The 22,530-nt window shown below is 36.4% G+C and overlaps 2 protein-coding genes across 10 annotated transcripts in view; both read right to left on the bottom strand.

Annotated features, from left to right (window-relative positions):
- Positions 1-22,530, bottom strand: part of LOC126913793 (G-patch domain and KOW motifs-containing protein homolog 1-like) — a 60,363-nt gene that overhangs the window by 1,374 nt on the left and 36,459 nt on the right. For 2 of the 8 annotated variants that reach the window (XM_050717058.1, XM_050717063.1), the window contains exon 2: positions 16-373. The gene's annotated coding sequence lies outside the window, so the exon portion shown is untranslated. Of the gene's footprint in view, positions 1-15; positions 374-483; positions 672-748; positions 890-21,480; positions 21,827-21,934; positions 22,013-22,213; positions 22,350-22,530 lie in introns of those variants that run through there. The other 6 variants (XM_050717062.1, XM_050717061.1, XM_050717060.1 and 3 more) reach the window with 6 other exon arrangements.
- On the bottom strand, positions 1,193-4,975 carry LOC126929032 (katanin p60 ATPase-containing subunit A-like 2). Of its 2 annotated transcripts, none has more exons than XM_050745032.1 (7): positions 3,955-4,975; positions 3,366-3,566; positions 3,006-3,250; positions 2,654-2,822; positions 2,484-2,596; positions 2,085-2,287; positions 1,193-1,927 (listed from the first exon to the last, which is right to left on the bottom strand). In XM_050745032.1, exons 3-7 carry the CDS (start codon positions 3,204-3,206, stop codon positions 1,543-1,545), a joined length of 1,071 nt encoding a protein of 356 aa, XP_050600989.1. In that variant the 5' UTR covers positions 3,207-3,250; positions 3,366-3,566; positions 3,955-4,975; the 3' UTR covers positions 1,193-1,542. The 2 variants fall into 2 exon arrangements, with proteins under 2 accessions (XP_050600989.1, XP_050600987.1); XM_050745030.1 differs by having other exon boundaries at positions 3,006-3,255; positions 3,955-4,974.

Here is a 22,530-nt window from a genome sequence, read left to right as displayed (position 1 = left end):
ATGTTGATAACGTACCTGTTCTTTGCCTCTTAATGATTCATCTTCTACTAAAGGTAAAGTTAAATCATTTGTTTTAGTTTCATGTTCATTCTTTGACTTAAGTTCCTCAATGATTTCTTCCGCCGCTTGCTCTTCTAAAGTAACAACTTTATTTTCACTATCTTCAACCGGCTCTTTCTTTATTGATATTATTGGCGATGTTTTTCCATTAGATAGCTTTGATTTTGCCTCGTTAACACTAGCGTCTCCTACCTTTTCCTTATCTGCCTTTGGAAGGAAAATGTCTGCATCTATTTTATTAACAATTCTATCATGCCAGGTTTTTGAACCTAGTAATGGAATAATTAGAGGTTCATCTTTTTTTTCTTCCTCACTGAAATAAAAAAATTGTTTTCAAATATATATATTCCGCTATTGGTGATTTTTATAAGTTAGGTTGAGGTTATATGTTTGTTGATTGTAAATTTTACTTTTTGAACTCACCCTATTACTTTAATATCTTTCTCATCAAGGCATTCAATGTAATCAACTTTCTTTTTTTCTTGTGGAATAGCATTTTTTAACACAGGTTTCTTAATAGATTTCGCAAAACCGAAGGAAATCTTCTTTCCTTCTTCTGCCAGTTATTTGTTATTTTAACACTGACTTATAGATCAATACACATGTATATACTAGACATAAAGATTGATGACACTTGAATCTATGTACATGAATCTAATATCTTATTATACTTTATTAATCTACTCACAATTACTTGCACATTACTAAAATTTCATTCCGACAATGTATCAAGCGCCTGAATAAGTGACATTAAAGTAAACATATATCAAAGAGGAAATAAGAAGAACTGACGCCTATGGTTTTCTATGTTACAGAGCTAGTGCTGCACCATACGACCAAATGCCGAAGGTGGCTTATGCTAGTATATACCTGCCTATACGTTTCAATGAGAAAATCGATTTTATGTGTTCATGTGAAAATTCACATTTCCCTAGGAGCTGTATTTTGATAGATTTAAGCTTCTAATGGAGCATTTTAAACGTATAGGGTATACTATGAAGTAGAGTGCGGATCATTTTATATTCATAGAAAATTTGAATGTATGGAAATGTACAAAATGCTCATGATATGCAAAAATATGCAAAATATTCAAAGTAAACCAATCATCAAAGAGTTTAGAAGGTGAAACAAATTTCTTTAATAACACCTAGATTAATTTTTATTTGTTAACAATCCCATATATAACCATAGCTTTCGCCCGGCGCATATACGCGCCCATACATGCGTTAATAAGATAAGAGGAAATAAAAGACAGATTATCGATAAAATACACTAACACATATGTAATACGTGGATATATTACCACTCAGATTACACATATTATATATTATAAGGGAATACGTATACCACGTATACATATATGTAGAACGAACATTTCAAACTTGTTTATAGCGCGTGCGCACACATACATGCACGCACACGAACAATTTTTCGAACGATAATTATATTAATGATATATATTATGCTAACCATTTATATTTTTTAAAATATGTTCTTATGGCATACATATTTATTCCGCGCTTTATATCTATCCACATCCGTGACTGTAGGTGACATTGTTTTTAACAATTTTGCTATTATTTCATAATTCTTTAATTCATATTTCAAAGTCGTAACAGATGTTTCTTTTTTTTCAAGTTTTTCCCACATTGGACTTATTTCTAGCAGCCACGCTTGCTTACAAAGCAATTTTATATCCGCGCAAGAATATTTTTCAGTAGATTTTATTATGTGGTTTACAATATCCATATTCTCTAATAACTGGTTGCTAAGGTATAATTTGAACATATCGAGTCGAGTAACTTCATTTGGTAATGATACGTATATTTTCTTTTCGAGGCGTCTGTGTAAAGCTGCATCAATGTCCCTAATAATATATTTACAATAAATATTATTGTTCTGTTATATTAATAATAACGAAGGAATATTCCGAACAACACAATAATTAAGATTAAGATAATGAATGATTATGATATTAAGATATTTTCTACTTAGAAAACATTGAAATAGCGTGATATACATACCAAGGGCAATTAGTTGCAGCCAAAAGAACTACATTAGAATTTTCGTTAGATACTAATCCATCCAATCTAGAAAGAAGTTCTGATCTGAATCTCTTTGCAGGTTCAGACAATGTACAGTTTACTCCTTTATTTGTGCCTATCCAGTCAATCTCGTCGATAAAAATAATTGTAGGCGAATAATTATAGGCAAGTTCAAATAAAACCTGTTCAGTTTAACAAATGTATTTATTATTTATTAAATATTATATTCAAAATTCCTTAAATTCATTGTTTCATCACGAACGTAATATCATTTCGTTTTCCAAACAACTATTCTATTTATATATGAATGACGACAAATAAAAACAAATCTTTTTAAACCTAGAATCTCTTCTTCATAGACAAAGGAAATCAACTTACACGGATATACTTCTCGGAATCGCCTCTCCATTTGCTCACCAATGAGCTGGCCGTTATGTTAAAAAAGGTGCATTGGCATTCTGTTGCGACTGCCTTCGCCAACATCGTCTTCCCTATTTCGTAATTGATTGTAAACATGTACGGGAATGAAAGAAATACGAGTATCTTACCTGTACCAGGTGGTCCGTATAGCAGAATACCTTTCCAGGGAGAAAATGGGCCATTAAAAAAGATAGGGTACTTAAGGGGATACACAATGGCCTCCTTAATAGCAGATTTACATTCCTCTAGGCCTACAATGTTGTCCCAATATACATTTAATTTTGTCAGTATGATTTCCTGCGACAATACAAAGATGAAATGGCGCATAATCTCCGTATTAATTTCCGTAAGTGTTATGTAATTCGTTATTTAAAGCTTTACTGAAATCCCTGCGTCATTGATATACAGTGGATTGTTTATCGATAGGTATTTTATTTTTAAAAAGCTTTACAATACGTATATTAATCGAAAATAACTTACGCATGAAATGTCTTCAGCAATCTTCCGCAATTCCGGATTGTCTATATAAAGCTTCCGAGCCCGTTGCGATATCTTTGATTGCGTGGATTGTTCCATTGAGACGTTAAATAGCTCTTCTGATGAAGCTCCATCGCTTTCATTGGCGAAAATTGGTGTCACTGTCATTGCGAGATTAATATCATCCGTAGCGTCACCCGTCATCTTCTGTTGTACATTCCTCCCTTTCACAGACTCACTTCTCGTTTCTTTGCTAACAGATTTGACACGTTTTACTACTTCTTCGAAGATTGAATGATATTGTAATCGATACGTTGAATACGTTGAGAACGTTGAATAGTGTTAAATAATTTAAATTCTTACACTTTGTTCGCATTTGTCATTTCCCTCGTCTTTATTTCCTTTTCAGTTATTTTCTTGCACAATATAGGATATTTTTGGAATTTCATCTTGTAATAATTTTCATATTCTGTAAGAATAATTTCCAAATCGACGTTGTCGCAGACTCGATATTTCCGAGATAGACGAGCTTCCCGGATTAATACATCGCTAATGTCTACATATCTAAAAAATATAATTTTTAATTCATTGAACAAATTTTATGCTATGAGTACACACTATACGATAATCATCAATTAACTGTTTTATTTCTAGGTAAGACAGACAAAAAGAATGTACTGTCTATTTATTATTATATAAATCCTCGGCGATAATATTTTGCCTTCTGCTTTTTAATTTCCAATTTTTAAAGTTTGAATTTATATATATTTTCATTTATAACTAGTTAATCTACGTTATCGATTGAGTTATTCTATAACTACTGAGTTACCGATGTCGATTTTCAAATTTTGGTTCCTTCCCCTCTTTCCGCACTAATTTCTATTTCGATTGGTCACCGATATTATTCGAAAAAATTGCAACTAAGAAGATATCTAAATTGCAATGTACTCACCCATTGCGTCCCAAATAATCACATATAAGGTACAATATGTTCCGATTACGTTCCGAAGTACGACTCTCCTCCTAATGCGACATTTATTTTTTTTATTATTAACAATAATTATTAATAATATAAAGATTTTCATGCAATTTTCTGTTACATTGCGAGTTTAATCAATTTGTTACACATAATTTTGTTATCTACCATCTTGATACGTGCAAAGATAAATCTTAATGATATATAATACAGCGTAAATGGTTATAAATAATTAATTATTGACAATAATTATAAGAATTATCGAAAGAAAAAATCATAGATACTATGTGCGAGTGTAAAATATCACAAAAAATGAACAACAATTGTGAAAAACGCAATATGGCAAATCAATGACAAAACACACTCATGACTGTCATGGAAGTTCCAAAGTCTAAAATCTAGAATATTCCTTACCTCTTTTCGCAAATTATAAGATATCTTATTTGTGGTACCTTGCAGCGATAAATCACCGTTCATTGTGATAGTTTTAAATGTGATAATGATATCCTTGTATTGACTATCGTTTTTCGATAGTTACGAGAATTTTCGTTTATTACTTTGAGACAATCCGTCACTTCCTTTCTCTTATAAAGTTTCCCTTCAACTCCGTTGAAAACTGAGCATCAAACAGGAGACGAACGATTTGTTGTCATGGCGATGTTGGTTCACACATAAGCAGGGTGCGAATATAATGATGGAATAGTCGAGTCCTGTCTACTGTATAGTAAGATGGATGCGACATGGAAATAGAAAGAGAAGGCTGTATATAGGCATTTCCTGTCCTTGTTTAATCAGGCATGCACACTAGTGGACACTGACGGCGCTCGTTTACCGTTGTTACATATTTCCGGTACAAGTACGCGGGCATTAGAGAAGGACGGAACGGTCTCTCTCTTTACCCCTATATCGCGTTTTTAGTTCGCTCACGCGCTCTGTACTTATATCTATTACATTTCCACCATAAGCAGCGGCCGTGCCAGTGACTTACAAAAGTTTCGAACTCGCGGACGTTTAACCACGTTCCCTACTCCGATGGGGTAAGTACAAAGTTGCTCGTCTCAGTACTCTTGTTAGAAGTTTTATCATATTTTTCATTTCGTGGCTACAAGTTTTTCCAGGAAATTCTTATCGTTTTACAAGGGCTGTGGGGCACAATGACGTCAGCTATCGATCATATACGCGAATTTGTTGTAAATTAATTAGGAGAATATCTGGAGTTCTTTATCGTTGTCAGCTGTAAAATATTAGAATTTTTCATTTATAATTGTCATATTTTCGACTCTTCTGTTGCCAAGACCATCTTGAAAGATTTTTGGTATGTTCCATCACCCTTGTTAAAAGTGTGCCCATTGGTTAGATATATTGATTTTAAAAACCAATACGTATATCAAGTTTATTATCTCACAGAAACAAAGAAATTCGTTTTATTAACGAATTTTCGATGTTTCTTCTCAATTTCCTTTAGTATCGAACGAAGAACATTATTTGATCAAACGTTTCATCGTTCAAGTAAGGTTCACCTTCTTTAATGTCAATGATTTTGAGATATGTTATTAAGCTCCAAATTCTAAGCAATCTTCTATATATGTACATATAATTGTGTATTACATATATATAACACACGTATAATAGCCAAAGTTCAACTCCCAAGTATACGCAAAGCTTTTATTTTCAAATTTATGCGATACCACTATGTTTCATGAATTTATTTGTTAACGGTATTGAAACAAATAACAAGCAGAGGACGAACTATCCGTGAACTGTTTTGCCAACGAGTACGCTTCCAATATTTTCTGTTTGAGAAAACACGATCTAAGGGGGGGGGGCAAAGCTTGTTAATCTGGAAAGAATACAAGCATCAATTTCAAGCGCTTATAGGGAATCAAGCGGGCTTGTTAAAGTCGTAAGTTGGACAATTATCCCGTGTTAGGTTCAGTCAGCTTAGTCCTACACAAAATTGATCCAATCATGTGAAAACAAATGTATTCTGATTTTTGTCGCAGATATTTCTGGTCTACGCACTCCAGTGCCCGCACAACTGATATTGAAACACCTGATTTTCCCATATTCTACAGCGACAACATCCCCTGATCCTTTACAACCATGAAGGACTTGTATGCGAGAATACTTGCAATGCTCATCTGCTTGCAGATTATCTGCTATCACTTTCTTCCCGTCAGGGGCTGGTAAGTTGATACTGATTAATTATACCATCGAAATTCTATATAATGGCTACAAAAAATATTTGCATCATTACCCTCATTTCTTTTTTTTCCCTTTTTCTTTTTCTTTTTTTTCCTTTCTCTTTTTCTTTTTTTTTCCTTTTCTTTTTCTTGTTTTTTTTACGTGGTGGAAATCCGCTCGGACACGAAGCCACTTCTTAAGTGGCGTGGTAGTGAACATCCAAATTAACTGTTTTTTTTCTTTTTCTTTTTTTTCCTTTCTCTTTTTCTATTTTTTTTTTCCTTTTTCTTTTTCTTTTTTTCCTATCTCTCTTTCTTTTTTTTTCCTTTTTCTTTTTCATTTTTTTTTACGTGGAGGAAATCCGATCGGACACGAAGCCACTTCATAAGTGGCGTGGTAGTGAACATCCAAATTAACTGGGGCACTAATTAGCTGAAGTTTCTAGTCAAACCAGGTATCAGTCTTTGTACGCAAAGGCATTCATTACAATCGTTTAAAGTTTGAAGAAGCACCGTTACAAATTCGTGATATAAGAGAAAGCGATTCAAAACTCGGACTCATTTGTTGGAACGACGCCGTGGGCAAAAGTACATAATGGAAAACTTTCTTCCAAGACCAATTGATAGCGCTGACGTAATTAAAATGTGACGATATTGCCAGCGACGTTTCTCCAAATAGACGACTAACTTATTTACGAATCGCCGTTACACGATTTTCGCTGGTAATACGGTTAGTAATCACTTTATTGAATTTTCGCTTGACGTGACATCGTCGAGTTTCTAGAGAGATTCTTCTCCCTTGTAAAACTATGTTTCTGCAACGACTGTATTTGTTGAATTACCGTTCGTGAACAAGTCCTTCTCTTTATTACGTGTAATAGATTCTTCTTTTTAAGTTTTAAATTACATTGGTAATTTTCTATAATTTATTACTCGAATATGGTAATTTTTTCTTAAAAAGTTTGCTTTTTCTACAATTATTTTACTACAAAACCCATCAAAAACATGATGTATGTATATATACCCTCAAATATTATCGGTTTATTCTCAAGCTATAGTTCAATTTCGGAAATTGCCAATTAAAATCATTAAAAAAAACACAGAAAGTTCGTTAAAATATGCGATTTTCCAATCAAGATATAGAATTTATTCGAGTAATATAGATTACAGTAGCGATGGTGGCGGCAACGATGAATGGACTGATTCTTCGTGCGAAAATAAATTGGTAGCGGAGAACGATGCATTGTTTCAGGGAATATCGATTTTCAAGCATGGTTTTGAAGTACGTGTGCGCGTGACTAGGTTTGTTAATTAATGCCGCTCCCAGGTTTTCAATATATAAATGTGACACCTACATATCTTTAAGCTTAAAACAATTGGACTAACAATTTCATTAAATTTAAATCAATATTTATCTTTTTAAACGCAACAATATTTTTAATGACAACTTCACGTGTAAATCAAGTGCATACATATTCGATCGTTCTTGAAAACCTGATTCTCTGCGAAGAGAAAAATCCTTTGTGGTGGCCGTGTTGTGAGTTATAGTTGTGGTAGATAGTAGGCCTGTTCCGCTGTAAGTGTCACTGGGGGCTGTAGATGTCGCTGCCGGGGTACTGCTGATTTTTCGGCTTGTCGAGTGCCGCCACACCTTGAATAAAGATTTGATCTACGTTTTATACGCTACGTTTTACATCCACCTCTTTTCAGATATACCTCTCTATTTAAAATCATAGATCGTCACAATCTATAGGTATTTCCTTGAAAAGGTTAAAGTCGTTCTGTATAAAAGCCAATTCAAAGGGGAAGGAAATTCTGCGAAAAATTCTTTCAGATTACCCTATGTTTTTTATCGTTATATTACTTCTAAATTTTAAAGGACCAAATCACATGGCTGAAATTTTTAAAGTCTTTCTATATCTTTGAGGAAGTAAGATAAGGTTGATAGATAGTCGTTGTTGGTACTTAACCGAGTATGGTCATATAGTCGATTAAATGAAATTTCTATTCTTTCAGATATATATCGTCAAATATATATTATATATCAATGTTAATTGTTATCTGTGTTGGCGTAGTGAATAAACACATTGATGTTCGGTGTTTCAATTATCAGAATTATAATCGATGTTAAATGTATAGAGTGTCAAAAAATTATTTGTTATAGCTGTGGAAGATGGAGATCTGTTAGAGAAAATGGATCATGAAATTGATCTTGAGTATAATTTTCAGATAAAATTTTTTATTGCATCATAAAGTACTCATCACGAGAAACGAAAGTTTCAGAAAACCCCTGGATCGTAAATGATTCGTTCTTTTGAAAAAAGCTGTTTAAAATTTCTTATACTAATCCCTATACTAATTGTGTATACTAATTGTATTTAGTATATTATGTTATAAATAATGATTAATATAAGTATCAAAACAAATAGACAACAATTAATTAGATAACATCGTAATAACATAATATAATATAATGGGCGTAATCATATACAGTAAAACTTAGAAAATGTGCTCTGGATGAATTCGGTGATAATTATCCTTTGTTCCGTGGTATGTATAGGCAAAAACGAATGGTAGATCGCAGCATAATAGTTTCCAACCATCCACAATTGTTCTAATTCCTCACTCGACGTCTTTCATGTTCATTCATGTAGGAAAAAGTATGTTATCGTTTAATAATAAGCTTTTAAGCGTTTAATAACATCTCGTCGAGTAGAAATTCCACACGAAGCAGTGAGAAAAATAATATTTGAAGAAGATCTATGTTCTCAGCTTCGTCGTGTGCAAGAACTTTGTAGGATAGATTGTATCATGCGATGAAAATTTTATACTTGTAAGTTAAGAAAATTGGAACGAAAATTCACATTGTCTCAAAGATATCTTGTTTTTGGATAGAAATAGTTACTTTACTAACAACATTCTCAATATTAAGGATATCAACATCTTAGATTTAATTAAAGCCGCTGGAATACGCCAGATATTTCATATCTGACTTAAACATGTACTGCGACGAGCGAAAAAAGTAAACACATAAATATAAAAAACTAATTTTTCAAGTGATCGGTAAAGATTAGGTAACAGTAACTACAAGTTATTATTAACGAAATGTAATAGTTAATTTTCATTAACATTAATAATGTACAAAACATTTTACAAAAATGGACATCTCAAATCACGTTTACAGTTTTACACATTAATTATACTCGTCGAATCAAGGTTTCAACATAGTATTTCGTCCACTAGTACTACTTCACGTTTATTATATCCAATAGAATTAACTACTATTTAGGTAAATTATTTTGTGGAATGGTCAAATAATGCTCTTTTCTCATTATACCTTCGACATTCGCTTTCTACATAAAATCAACGGGCTGTGTTTACACTTTTGCTTGTCACTGCATATCAAGGAAGATTGAAATATAAAGTAATTCGCACAAAAAAGTAGATATTAGTATTGATGTTATTGTATTCCATATTTGACCTTAAAATATGAATAAAATCAGTCTAAGTATTAATGAAATTGCAAACATTTTTTCTAAAAGAACGGAACTTTCCTTTCTAATGAGCACTATATGATGCAATAGAAAAACAATTTGACACTGAAAATTGTGGTCAAGATCAATTTTGCGCTACACTTATTTAACCAATTTTCATCAAATCGAAGGTGTAGAATGGCTTGAAAAAAAAACCGCGATAAATACTTTTTTGACACTCTGTACAAAGGTGTATATCAATGTGTATATCGATACACATACTCTGTATGTGCATATCCGTGGAACATATATCCGTTTTTCGAAGCAAAATGTCATCTACCTGTTCAAAAGAGCAAAGCAAAAACTCTACATAGAGGGTTTGTTACTGTTCACACTCTGTATTTCCGTGCGTAAAGTATCCAACCAGATATCCAGGAACAGCTTTCAGGGAACGAGATTGAATATTTGATCGAATATATTTAATATGGCAATGTTACGTATAACAATATACGTATGGAATTTTAAAAGTCACGAGGGTTGCAGCGGACTCAATTTTAATGTACATTAAACATTTTGCTCATTGATGACCTTACCTTAATTTTTTTCTCCTTCCTCACTTTCTTCTCCTATGCGAGTGACACAGCAAGATTGATAGTAACAAGCGATTTCATTAAAACACAATCTCCTTTTCCATTTGATGAACACGATACGAGACGAGGGAATGATTTAGGAACACGACTTTCGAGCGGTTTCAACAACTATTAAGTTTCATTTATAGCAACGAACACTGCCAAAGACGTAATCAATAAGATTCGCGTAGGTGCCGTAGATGACGTAGATGAAAAAACGTAGATCAAACGTAAATGACGAAATTATACATTAATTTATTTTAACGCGTTAAAATTACGCTAATGACAGTTGCTCCATTCTATCTGTTCACATATTTGAGCCCTATATGGAACAAAGTGAACGGAGCATCTGCAAGCGTGTTAACCGGACAACGACGAATTTTCACATCTACTCCACGAAGCTTCACATATATCAATGACCACTGCCGTAGTCATGGTCAAGCGTAGATGACGAAGTTATGTATTGATTCACTTTAACACGTTAAGATTACGCTAGTGACACTTGCGCAGTACTATTTGTTCATATATTTAAGCCCTATATGCAACAAAGTGAACGTAGCATCAGCAAGCGTGTTAGTTGGACAACCACGAATTTTCACATATATTGCACGAAGATTCGTATATAACAATGATCACTGCCATAATCATGGTCAAACGTAGATGACGAGATTATGCATTAATTCACTTTAAAAATTACGCTAGTGACAGTTGCGCCGTTCTATTTGTTCATATATTTAAGCCCTATATGCAACAAAGTGAACGTAGCATCTGCAAGCGTGTTAGTTGGACAACGACGAATTTCGTTTCGCAAACACGGACACGTGAAACATTTTGAAGTTACGTGGACGCGAGAGTAATTCGTTCCCTTAAATTGCTCAATTTCCATTTCTTTCGCCATGTATATTCGAGTATTGCATGTGAATTGCAGAGCAGTCGGAAGTAACGGCGCACGTCGTTGATATATCGACAGGAACATGAATTCTTTTTTCATAGGATGAATACTTTTTTCATCGAATTATTAAACCGAATCAAGTTTTCAAATCCAATCATTTAATTTCATCGTTTTACATCGAACGTTTCAATCTTTTTTCTTTTAAATACCTTACCTATATTTCATCTCGTTGAATATTCCATATTTTTAATGCTACTACCACTTATTGGTAATTTCAAATATGTAATTATCGTTCTGAAGTTAGAAATTCGAAATAGCATTTGTCAGTATATGATTCTACGTTTTATATAGAGTAATAAAAATGATACAATGAGTTTCGGTAAATAACCAATAAAAATTTTTGTTCCCTTTTCTTTTTCTTTTTTTTTTTTTTTTTTTTTTTTGGTTTTATGTATCCAAGGTCGAGAATAAACTATGTGCACGTTTCCTCTCGTTTCTTGCATTTTTATGAGGAATTCAGTCTTTTTACGCCACAAGAGTCTCAACGTTTTCGTTTTCACGCCTACGTTACGCTCGTTAAACACGTTCCAACAAGACCATGAATAAGGATAACAGCTTTAATGTTTTCACATGTGTTTATTTATTATTTTAGACCTTAAATATTTTATTTATAAAATCTTTATTTAAACAAGTTACCATTGTCGCTACAATAAATCAATGAATGAAATCAGTTTAAATTTAAAATATCATTTCATAATTTCTCGTCACTTGTATCTAAAAACAACAAAAAAAACGGTGTACCCACATCGTGCGTAGACGGGAAATTAAAACAGTGGAGCTTAATTGAAACACTGATCATATTCCGCGATTGTAAAACAATAATAGAAAATCGTGTTTCTTTTGAAGGGTATGAAATTGTCAGGAGATTATGCCATAAATGAAATTGGAAACTGGCTGGTCAAAGGGATTAAATTCAATTAAACCGAACTGTGTTATATTGTACAAAGGCTAGAGAACTGCTACCAAATATCTGCTAGTTTAAAGGTGTCCCTTATAAATTATAATTATATTTCAAATTCAATCTCCTAGTAATAAGTAAATTAATATTTTACCTAAAATCTGTGATATAGATAACAAAAATAAATTCTTTACATTATTCGTTAGTTTGCAATATAATTAGAATATTATCTTTATTTTCTGGTGTCTTTGTTATTCTTAAAAGATAAACTGCTTATTTACAAATTTAACACTGCATATGCTATTAATAAATCATTTTATATTTAATTTTGCAACCTTCAGTCATTGTTAAAACTTGTTGACAATACTGTCGGTTAATAGAAATTTCTAAAATCCCCTTATTTCTACTCGATTAAAGGGTATATTGCAGAAACTATGTTAGCTACAGTGTTAGCTACAAATCACCTGTGTCACTCCATTAAACTTATACACAACAGTATTGATTCTTGTTTTAATTTAAAATAAAATATGTTATTGTAGGAATGAAGCAGAATGTTCAAATAATTGAAACAACTTTTTGTCCTATAATTAGTGCCTTTCATTTTAAAAATTAAAAAATTTTTAATCAACGATATTTGGAAGTTTCGATCTAAAATGACCAGGAATTGAAACAGAAAATATTTTTATGCCAATAAATACGTATTCTTCACACATAAAACAAATATGAAAACAAAAATCGATGTATATGAATGAATTTTGAAATGGGGAGGAATTATATGATTATACCCATTCTCTGTTGCGTTTAATTGTTTCAATTGATGTTTCATGAGAATTTTCATCGAATTTTTTAGAGACTTTTTTTTTATTAGAATATTTACAATCAATTCTCGTTGAGAATTTTCAGTAATTAATTTAATTTGGCGTGATACAATGACATGGATCATAATAGTTTTATATTGTTGGTTCTAGTAGAAACTAAGGATTTAATCTAGAGGGTATTTTCTTTTTAGTCTGCGGATCTGGTCCGTCGTGTCCAGTAGTTGGGTGACTAGTGGGTTGTGGTGGTTGTTGACTTTTGTGTTATATCTGCTTCTGGACTTGTGTATTTCATCTTTGACTGTAGGTATCTTGAGGTCACGGTGGATTGTTTCGTTGGTAAGATACCAGGGTGCATTTGATAGGGATCTTAGCGTTTTCGATTGGAAGCGTTGGAGTATTTCAATGTTGGAATTACTTGCTGTTCCCCATAGTTGGATTCCGTAGGTCCAGACAGGTTTTATTACGGCCTTGTAGAGGGTTATTTTGTTCTGTATGTTTAGCTTGGAGCGTCGGCCCGTGAGCCAATAGAATTTTCTTAGTTTTTCCTTTAGTTGCTTTGTTTTTTCTGAGATATGTTTTTTCCAAGTTAGCCTCCTGTCCAGGGTCATGCCCAGGTATCTTACGGAGTCCTTGCTTGGGATTATTGTGTTGTTAATGGTGACCTGGGGGCAGGTTTGTTTTCGGAGCGTGAAGGTTACATGAGAGGATTTTTTTCGTTTATTTTGAAGCCTCATTTCTCGAACCACTTTTCCATGGAGTCGAGACTTCGCTGGAGAGTGGATGAGGCAATTGCCGGGTCTGCGTGGGTAGCTAATAGTGCTGTGTCGTCGGCAAATGTTGCTATTGTTACCTCGTTTGATATAGGTAAGTCGGCAGTGTGGATGGAGAACAGTAGGGGTCCGAGGACACTACCTTGGGGTATGCCGGATTCTATTGGGAATGTTGCGGAAGTGGCGCCTAGGCATTTAACTATGAATTGTCTGTTGGTTAGGTAGGATTTTAAGATGGAATAGTATGGGTGGGGTAGGATCTTTTTAAGCTTGTAGAGTAGCCCTTCATGCCATACTTTGTCGAATGCCTGTTGGATGTCTAGGAATACCGCTGAGCAGTATTTTTTCTTTTCAAGGGTTTGGCTGATCATGTGGGTTATGCGGTGGATTTGCTCTACTGTTGAGTGTTGTTTTCGGAAGCCGAATTGGTGATCTGGGAGTGTTTTCAATTCTTCTAGGAGTGGAAGGAGACGATTCGTGAGCATCCTCTCGAATAGTTTAGACAGTGTAGGTAAAAGACTGATTGGGCGATAGGAGCTGGTTTCATATATTGGTTTACCGGGTTTAGGGATGAGGGTGATCAGTGAGATTTTCCACGCCTGAGGAAAGTGTTCAAGGCGGAAGATAGCGTTAAAGATTGATGCGATGAGTGCAATTCCTTTTTATGGGAAGTTCCTTGATTGCTTTATTGCCTATTAGGTCGTGACCTGCTGCTTTCTTGGGGTTTAGGCGACTGATTGCTTCTATGATCTCTGAAGAAGTGAAGGGTTCAATAGGAGGGGACATTTGGAAGGGAATGTGCAGATATTCGGTAACGTCCGCTGCAGCTATGGAGGAATGGGGTTGGAATACTTCAGTCAAGTGTTTGGCAAATAGGTTGGCTTTTTCTATAGGGCTACGCGCCCATCCACCCTGCGGACGGCGGATTGGAGGTATTATTTGTGGGAGGCGCGTGAGTTTCCTGGAGGCCTTCCATAGTGAGTAGTTGGAGTCGGCTGTGGGGGACAAGCTGACGAGATATTTGTGAAAACGGTCATTATTGTAGTTTTTTATAGTTTTGGATAATTTTCTAGTTGCGTTGTTTAGTTTGCGTTTGTCCTCCGGTGTTCTATGGGTCTGCCATATCCTTCTTAGTCTACGTTTTTCTGCTATTTTTTTTAATATGTACTGTGGGGGTATTCGTGATTGCCGATGGACGTTTTTGCCGGTGTGGAGAAGCGGATAGCGTTTATTATGCTCGTGTTTAAGTATTCCGTGGCTGCTTCGATTTCTTCATTGGTTTTTAGTGAAGTTGAGGCTGAAGTTGTGTGTGTAAAGACTTCTCTAAAGAGCTGCCAGTTGGTGTGTTGGTTATGTATGGAGCCATTAGGTGTATTCTCGATGATAGTTGAACTGACTGTTACTATCACGGGGGAATGATCAGAGGAGAGATCAGCCGAGGAATTGATTTGGACGTGTCTTGACGAGATATTTTCAGTTATGAGGAAATCAAGGAGATCGGGTATTTTGTTTGTGTCGGTGGACCAGTGTGTAGGTTCGTATGTGGTAAGGTAGTTGAGGTTGTTGGTTATTACGCTGTTGAGGAGGTTTTTGCCTCTTACTGTAACCAGTCTGCTGCCCCATTGGATGTGTTTGGCGTTGTAGTCTCCTCCAGCTATGAATCTATTGCCCAGGGTGTCCAGGAAGTCGTCAAAGTCTTCTTTGGCGATGGAGTGTCTGGGAGGGTAGTATACAGCTGAAGTGGTGATTGTACCATGACAGTCTTCTATTGCTACGTTTGTTGCTTGGAGGTAGTCTTTCTGGAATGGTGGAAGTTCGTAGTGCTTAATGTTTGATTCGATTATGATTCCGGTGCCGCCGTGGGCCTTTCCGCTGGGGTGTTGGGTGTGGTAGAAGTTGTAGCCGTGTATTTTGAGGTAGTTTTTATCGGTGAAGTGGGTTTCGGATATGAGCATCACATCGATTTGCTGTTGTTTTAAGAATAGTTCTAGTTCAAATTTGTGCTGAGCTAGACCGTTGGCGTTCCGCAGAGCTATGCGTCTTGGTTTTATTTTGCTTCTGTGCGTATGAATTTGTCCATGAAGAGTGTGAGTAGTGACAGCAAGTTGTTAATTTGCTCTGATTGTTTCTCTATTAGCTTTTCAAGCCTAGAGACGTTGTCTGTATCAGGTGATTTGGGGGCACTATTTTGAGGAGGATCCCTGTGGCTATTTGGTATATTTTGAGTGCCTTGTACCGCTTGGGCATAGGAGGTTGAGGGAGTGGTGAATTTGGTAGGGCTGGGTGTTTGATTGGTTGGGGAGATTGGGGTAAAGATGAATTTCGGTGAGCTGGGTATTTGGTAGGTTACATCTTTTGTTCTAAGTTTGGGGTACTTGTTTGAGTACAGTGTTTTGTAGGCTGAGCAGCCTTTGTAGTTGGCAGGATGGTCACCTTGACAGTGGATGCACTTCGCTGGGATTTCCGGTGATTTACTGCACTGGTCGGTGGGGTGTGTACCTGCACATTTGACGCAGCGGAAGATATGGTTGCAGTATTTCTGCGTGTGCCCGTATCTTTGGCACCTTTTGCATTGCACTATCTCCTTTTTGATTTGCGGTGGTTCGAATTTTACTATAGCGTTCATTAGGCGACTGATGTTGTAGATTTCCTTATTGTTGGGTTTCTGTTTTAAATCGATAAAAAATAGGGATAACGGTTTTTTCGAGACTCTATGCCTTATGTTGCTGACATTGATGACTTCGTGGCCGAGTTTCGATAGTTCTAGGGCGGCTAGCACCCTTCCCTAACCACCAACATGGAAATTGACCAATTAACAGTAACGCCAATTTCCCTCACTTTCCGAACGAAGGCTTTTTTCCACGAATCCGATGATTTCGGGCCCTTAGGCACACCCATCATAGTTTTCCTCGACAGCGTTACCATGAACAGTTTGCTGGTGAGTGCCGAGGCGTGCAAACGTGTGTCCAGTGCCCTGCGAAGTCCACAAAACAGCACGTGACCATCCAGTTGCTGCTGAGTGCCGAGACGTGTGTCCAGTGCCCTGTGAAATTCACAAAACTCCACGTGACGCTCATCTGTCGAAAGCAAATCCAACAAACCTAGCTAAGGGTTAACAGCCTCTCAACTAGTTCTTTCACACTGAATTAACTAGCTCGATGATGGCTCTATCATTCCAAACAGGCTCTCCGGAGCTAAATTATAACACCGCCGTTTTTCCTCCCCCGTGGCAAGGGGGCAACACATCTATCCTGGTAAACGACCATCACTCGAAAAAACGCAAGCTGGAACCAAGCAAGACAAATGTGAATAAGAGTCAAACTAAACCACCAGCCAGCCAGGTGACCACCTTCAATAGATTCTCAATACTGGAGTCTACGGAAAACTCCATGAATACAACCGAGAAGGTAAATAATATCCATACTCAAAGAATTCCCCCTCCTCCACCAATATTCATTGACGACGTAATCGACATACAGTCAATGATAAGGACCATTGAAAAAGACATCAGCAAAGAGGACTACAAGTTAAAAATTAACAACAACCACGTGAAAATTCTGCTGACCCACCCAGACGCCTGTAGAAAGTTAGCTAAGTTGCTAAAAACGTTAAACGCTAAATTCCACACATATCAGCTCAAAGAAGAAAGACCTTTTCGTGTGGTGCTACGCAACATCCACCACTCAGTCGACCTAGATGAACTAAAGTACAAACTTCAAAATCTTGGCCATGAGGTAACAAACATAAGCAACATTAAACATAGAATCTCAAGAAACCCACCATCACTATTCTTCATAGATTTAAAACAAAAAGGGAACAACAAAGAAATTTACAACGTCAACCGGCTGATGAACTCCATAGTTAAGTTCGAACCACCTCTTGTAAAGAAAGAAATAGTACAATGTAAAAGGTGCCAAAGGTACGGCCACACGCAGAAATACTGCAACCATAACTTCCGGTGCGTAAAATGTGCAAGTAATCACCCCACTGACCAATACACTAAATCCCCCGAAACCCCCGCTAAGTGCATCCACTGTCAAGGAGAGCATCCTGCGAACTACAAAGGATGCTCAGCATATAAAACACTACATAATATTAAGTATCCAAAACTGAGACCCAAGGACATAACCATACAAGAACCTAGACCCCAAAAACTCACCTCACCATCAGTATCCCACGCGCAGGCAACACAAGGAAACGTAAACAACTCGAAAACCCACAGTGTACACACAGAAAATAGAATTCCCACCCCACAAAACACAAACAACTTCACCAGACTCGAAAAACTTATCGAGAAGCAAACTGAGCAAATTAACAACTTGCTGTCACTACTCACACTCTTCATGGACAAATTCATACGCACAGAAGCAAAATAAAACCAAGACGCATTGCTCTGCGGAACGCCAACGGTCTAGCTCAGCACAAATTTGAACTAGAACTATTCTTAAAACAATAGCAAATCGATGTGATGCTCATATCCGAAACCCACTTCACCGATAAAAACTACCTCAAAATACACGGCTACAACTTCTACCACACCCAACACCCCAGCGGAAAGGCCCACGGCGGCACCGGAATCATAATCGAATCAAACATTAAGCACTACGAACTTCCACCATTCCAGAAAGACTACCTCCAAGCAACAAACGCAGCAATAGAAGACTGTCATGGTACAATCACCACTTCAGCTGTATACTGCCCTCCCAGACACTCCATCGCCAAAGAAGACTTTGACGACTTCCTGGACACCCTGGGCAATAGATTCATAGCTGGAGGAGACTACAACGCCAAACACACCCAATGGGGCAGCAGACTGGTTACAGTAAGAGGCAAAAACCTCCTCAACAGCGTAATAACCAACAACCTCAACTACCTTACCACATACGAACCTACACACTGGCCCACCGACACAAACAAAATACCCGATCTCCTTGATTTCCTCATAACTAAAAATATCTCGTCAAGACACGTCCAAATCAATTCCTCGGCTGATCTCTCCTCTGATCATTCCCCCGTGATAGTAACAGTCAGTTCAACTATCATCGAGAATACACCTAATGGCTCCATACATAACCAACACACCAACTGGCAGCTCTTTAGAGAAGTCTTTACACACACAACTTCAGCCTCAACTTCACTAAAAACCAATGAAGAAATCGAAGCAGCCACGGAATACTTAAACACGAGCATAATAAACGCTATCCGCTTCTCCACACCGGCAAAAACGTCCATCGGCAATCACGAATACCCCCAGTACATATTAAAAAAAATAGCAGAAAAACGTAGACTAAGAAGGATATGGCAGACCCATAGAACACCGGAGGACAAACGCAAACTAAACAACGCAACTAGAAAATTATCCAAAACTATAAAAAACTACAATAATGACCGTTTTCACAAATATCTCGTCAGCTTGACCCCCACAGCCGACTCCAACTACTCACTATGGAAGGCCTCCAGGAAACTCACGCGCCTCCCACAAATAATACCTCCAATCCGCCGTCCGCAGGGTGGATGGGCGCGTAGCCCTATAGAAAAAGCCAACCTATTTGCCAAACACTTGACTGAAGTATTCCAACCCCATTCCTCCATAGCTGCAGCGGACGTTACCGAATATCTGCACACTCCCTTCCAAATGTCCCCTCCTATTGAACCCTTCACTTCTTCAGAGATCATAGAAGCAATCAGTCGCCTAAACCCCAAGAAAGCAGCAGGTCACGACATAATAGACAATAAAGCAATCAAGGAACTTCCCATAAAAGGGATTGCACTCATCGCATCAATCTTTAACGCTATCTTCCGCCTTGAATACTTTCCTCAGGCGTGGAAAATCTCACTGATCACCCTCATCCCTAAACCCGGTAAACCAATATATGAAACCAGCTCCTATCGCCCAATCAGTCTTTTACCTACACTGTCTAAACTATTCGAGAGGATGCTCACGAATCGTCTCCTTCCACTCCTAGAAGAATTGAAAACACTCCCAGATCACCAATTCGGCTTCCGAAAACAACACTCAACAGTAGAGCAAATCCACCGCATAACCCACATGATCAGCCAAACCCTTGAAAAGAAAAAATACTGCTCAGCGGTATTCCTAGACATCCAACAGGCATTCGACAAAATATGGCATGAAGGGCTACTCTACAAGCTTAAAAAGATCCTACCCCACCCATACTATTCCATCTTAAAATCCTACCTAACCAACAGACAATTCATAGTTAAATGCCTAGGCGCCACTTCCGCAACATTCCCAATAGAATCCGGCATACCCCAAGGTAGTGTCCTCGGACCCCTACTGTTCTCCATCCACACTGCCGACTTACCTATATCAAACGAGGTAACAATAGCAACATTTGCCGACGACACAGCACTATTAGCTACCCACGCAGACCCGGCAATTGCCTCATCCACTCTCCAGCGAAGTCTCGACTCCATGGAAAAGTGGTTCGAGAAATGAGGCTTCAAAATAAACGAAAAAAATCCTCTCATGTAACCTTCACGCTCCGAAAACAAACCTGCCCCCAGGTCACCATTAACAACACAATAATCCCAAGCAAGGACTCCGTAAGATACCTGGGCATGACCCTGGACAGGAGGCTAACTTGGAAAAAACATATCTCAGAAAAAACAAAACAACTAAAGGAAAAACTAAGAAAATTCTATTGGCTCACGGGCCGACGCTCCAAGCTAAACATACAGAACAAAATAACCCTCTACAAGGCCGTAATAAAACCTGTCTGGACCTACGGAATCCAACTATGGGGAACAGCAAGTAATTCCAACATTGAAATACTCCAACGCTTCCAATCGAAAACGCTAAGATCCCTATCAAATGCACCCTGGTATCTTACCAACGAAACAATCCACCGTGACCTCAAGATACCTACAGTCAAAGATGAAATACACAAGTCCAGAAGCAGATATAACACAAGAGTCAACAACCACCACAACCCACTAGTCACCCAACTACTGGACACGACGGACCGATCTACATTTATCATATTTTATATAAAATTAGAAGGGACCTTTAAAAAATTGCATGCAACAACACACTTACAGGTACTCTTGAATTAGTTTTTCTACATGTCTGATTATGTCTTTATATGTGTATGTCAATTCAAATTTATTTTCTTAAAAGTCCCTTAATGAAAAACTAACACTTCATACTAACTTAGAACTTTTGAGTTCTTAGAATATTCTGATTTAGTCACTGGCTGTACCATAAATTCATTTACAGATATTATATTTCCACCAAGAGCTAGGTTTATTATGAGCCTTCCTGCATCATCATCGAATCCTTCTATTTGACCATAATTATTACCTTGTTTTCCAGCTATAATTTTCACAAATGTTCCTTTCTCGATTTTAACTTCTTCCTCTTCTTTTTTGGAATCTGTATTTTTCTTCTGCAATGCTACTTTGTCTGCTCCAAGACCCATACCTTTTGGTCGTAATTCTGGTATGACAGCTGCTACTAATCTGTAATAGTTAGAATAAACGATTGTGAAATAAAAAATGATGTTCTCTGTTTACTTTCCAATAAGTGATGTATTAAACACATATAATTAATTTAATCTAGAATAAAATTCATACTTTTCATTTCAACCAATTCCCTTTCCTGGTTGCCATCCCATTCCCCGTAACAGTGCTACACCAAAAGCATCAATAGGAATTTTTTCATAATCTTCTAACGTAGACTGAAGAATAAAAAACAATATTTATAATATGCAAATGTAATACATCTGTGCATTGCACATCAATATGTTGATAACGTACCTGTTCTTTGCCTCTTAATGATTCATCTTCTACTAAAGGTAAAGTTAAATCATTTGTTTTAGTTTCATGTTCATTCTTTGACTTAAGTTCCTCAATGATTTCTTCCGCCGCTTGCTCTTCTAAAGTAACAACTTTATTTTCACTATCTTCAACTGGCTCTTTCTTTATTGATATTATTGGCGATGTTTTTCCATTAGATAGCTTTGATTTTGCCTCGTTAACACTAGCGTCTCCTACCTTTTCCTTATCTGCCTTCGGAAGGAAAATGTCTGCATCTATTTTATTAACAATTCTATCATGCCAGGTTTTTGAACCTAGTAATGGAATAATTAGAGATTCATCTTTTCTTTCTTCCTCATTGAAATAAAAAATTGTTTTCAAATATATATATTCCGCTATTGGTGATTTTTATAGGTTAGGTTGAGGTTATATGTTTCTTGATTATAAATTTTACTTTTTGAACTCACCCTATTACTTTAATACCTTTTTCATTAAGGCATTCAATGTAATCAACTTTCTTTTTTTTTGTGGAATAGCATTTTTTCTTAATAGATTTCTTAATAGATTTTGCAAAACCGAAGGAAATCTTCTTTCCTTCTTCTGCTGGTTTGTTTGTTATTTTAACACTGACTTATAGATCAATACACATGTATATACTAGACATAAAGATTGATGTCACTTGAAACTATGTACATGAATCTAATATCTTATTATACTTTATTAATCTACTCACAATTACTTGCACATTACTAAAATTTCATTCCGACAATATATCAAGCGCCTGAATAAGTGACATTAAAGTAAACATATATGAGAGAGGAAATAAGAAGAACTGACGCCTATGGTTTTCTATGTTACAGAGCTAGTGCTGCACCATACGGCCAAATGCCGAAAGTGGCTAGGATATCCCAGAGAGAGTAGTGCTGCACCATGCAGTCAAATGCCGAAGGTGGCTTATGCTAGTATATATCTGTCTATACGTTTCAATCAGAAAATCGATATTATGTGTTCATGTGAAAGTTCACATTTCCTTAGGAGCTGTATTTTGAT

The sequence above is a fragment of the Bombus affinis genome, chromosome 2 (genome assembly GCF_024516045.1).
Source record: "Bombus affinis isolate iyBomAffi1 chromosome 2, iyBomAffi1.2, whole genome shotgun sequence".
Lineage (NCBI taxonomy): Eukaryota > Metazoa > Arthropoda > Insecta > Hymenoptera > Apidae > Bombus > Bombus affinis.
Note: the sequence above shows the minus strand (reverse complement) of the source record. Positions and strands in the feature narration are given on the sequence as shown.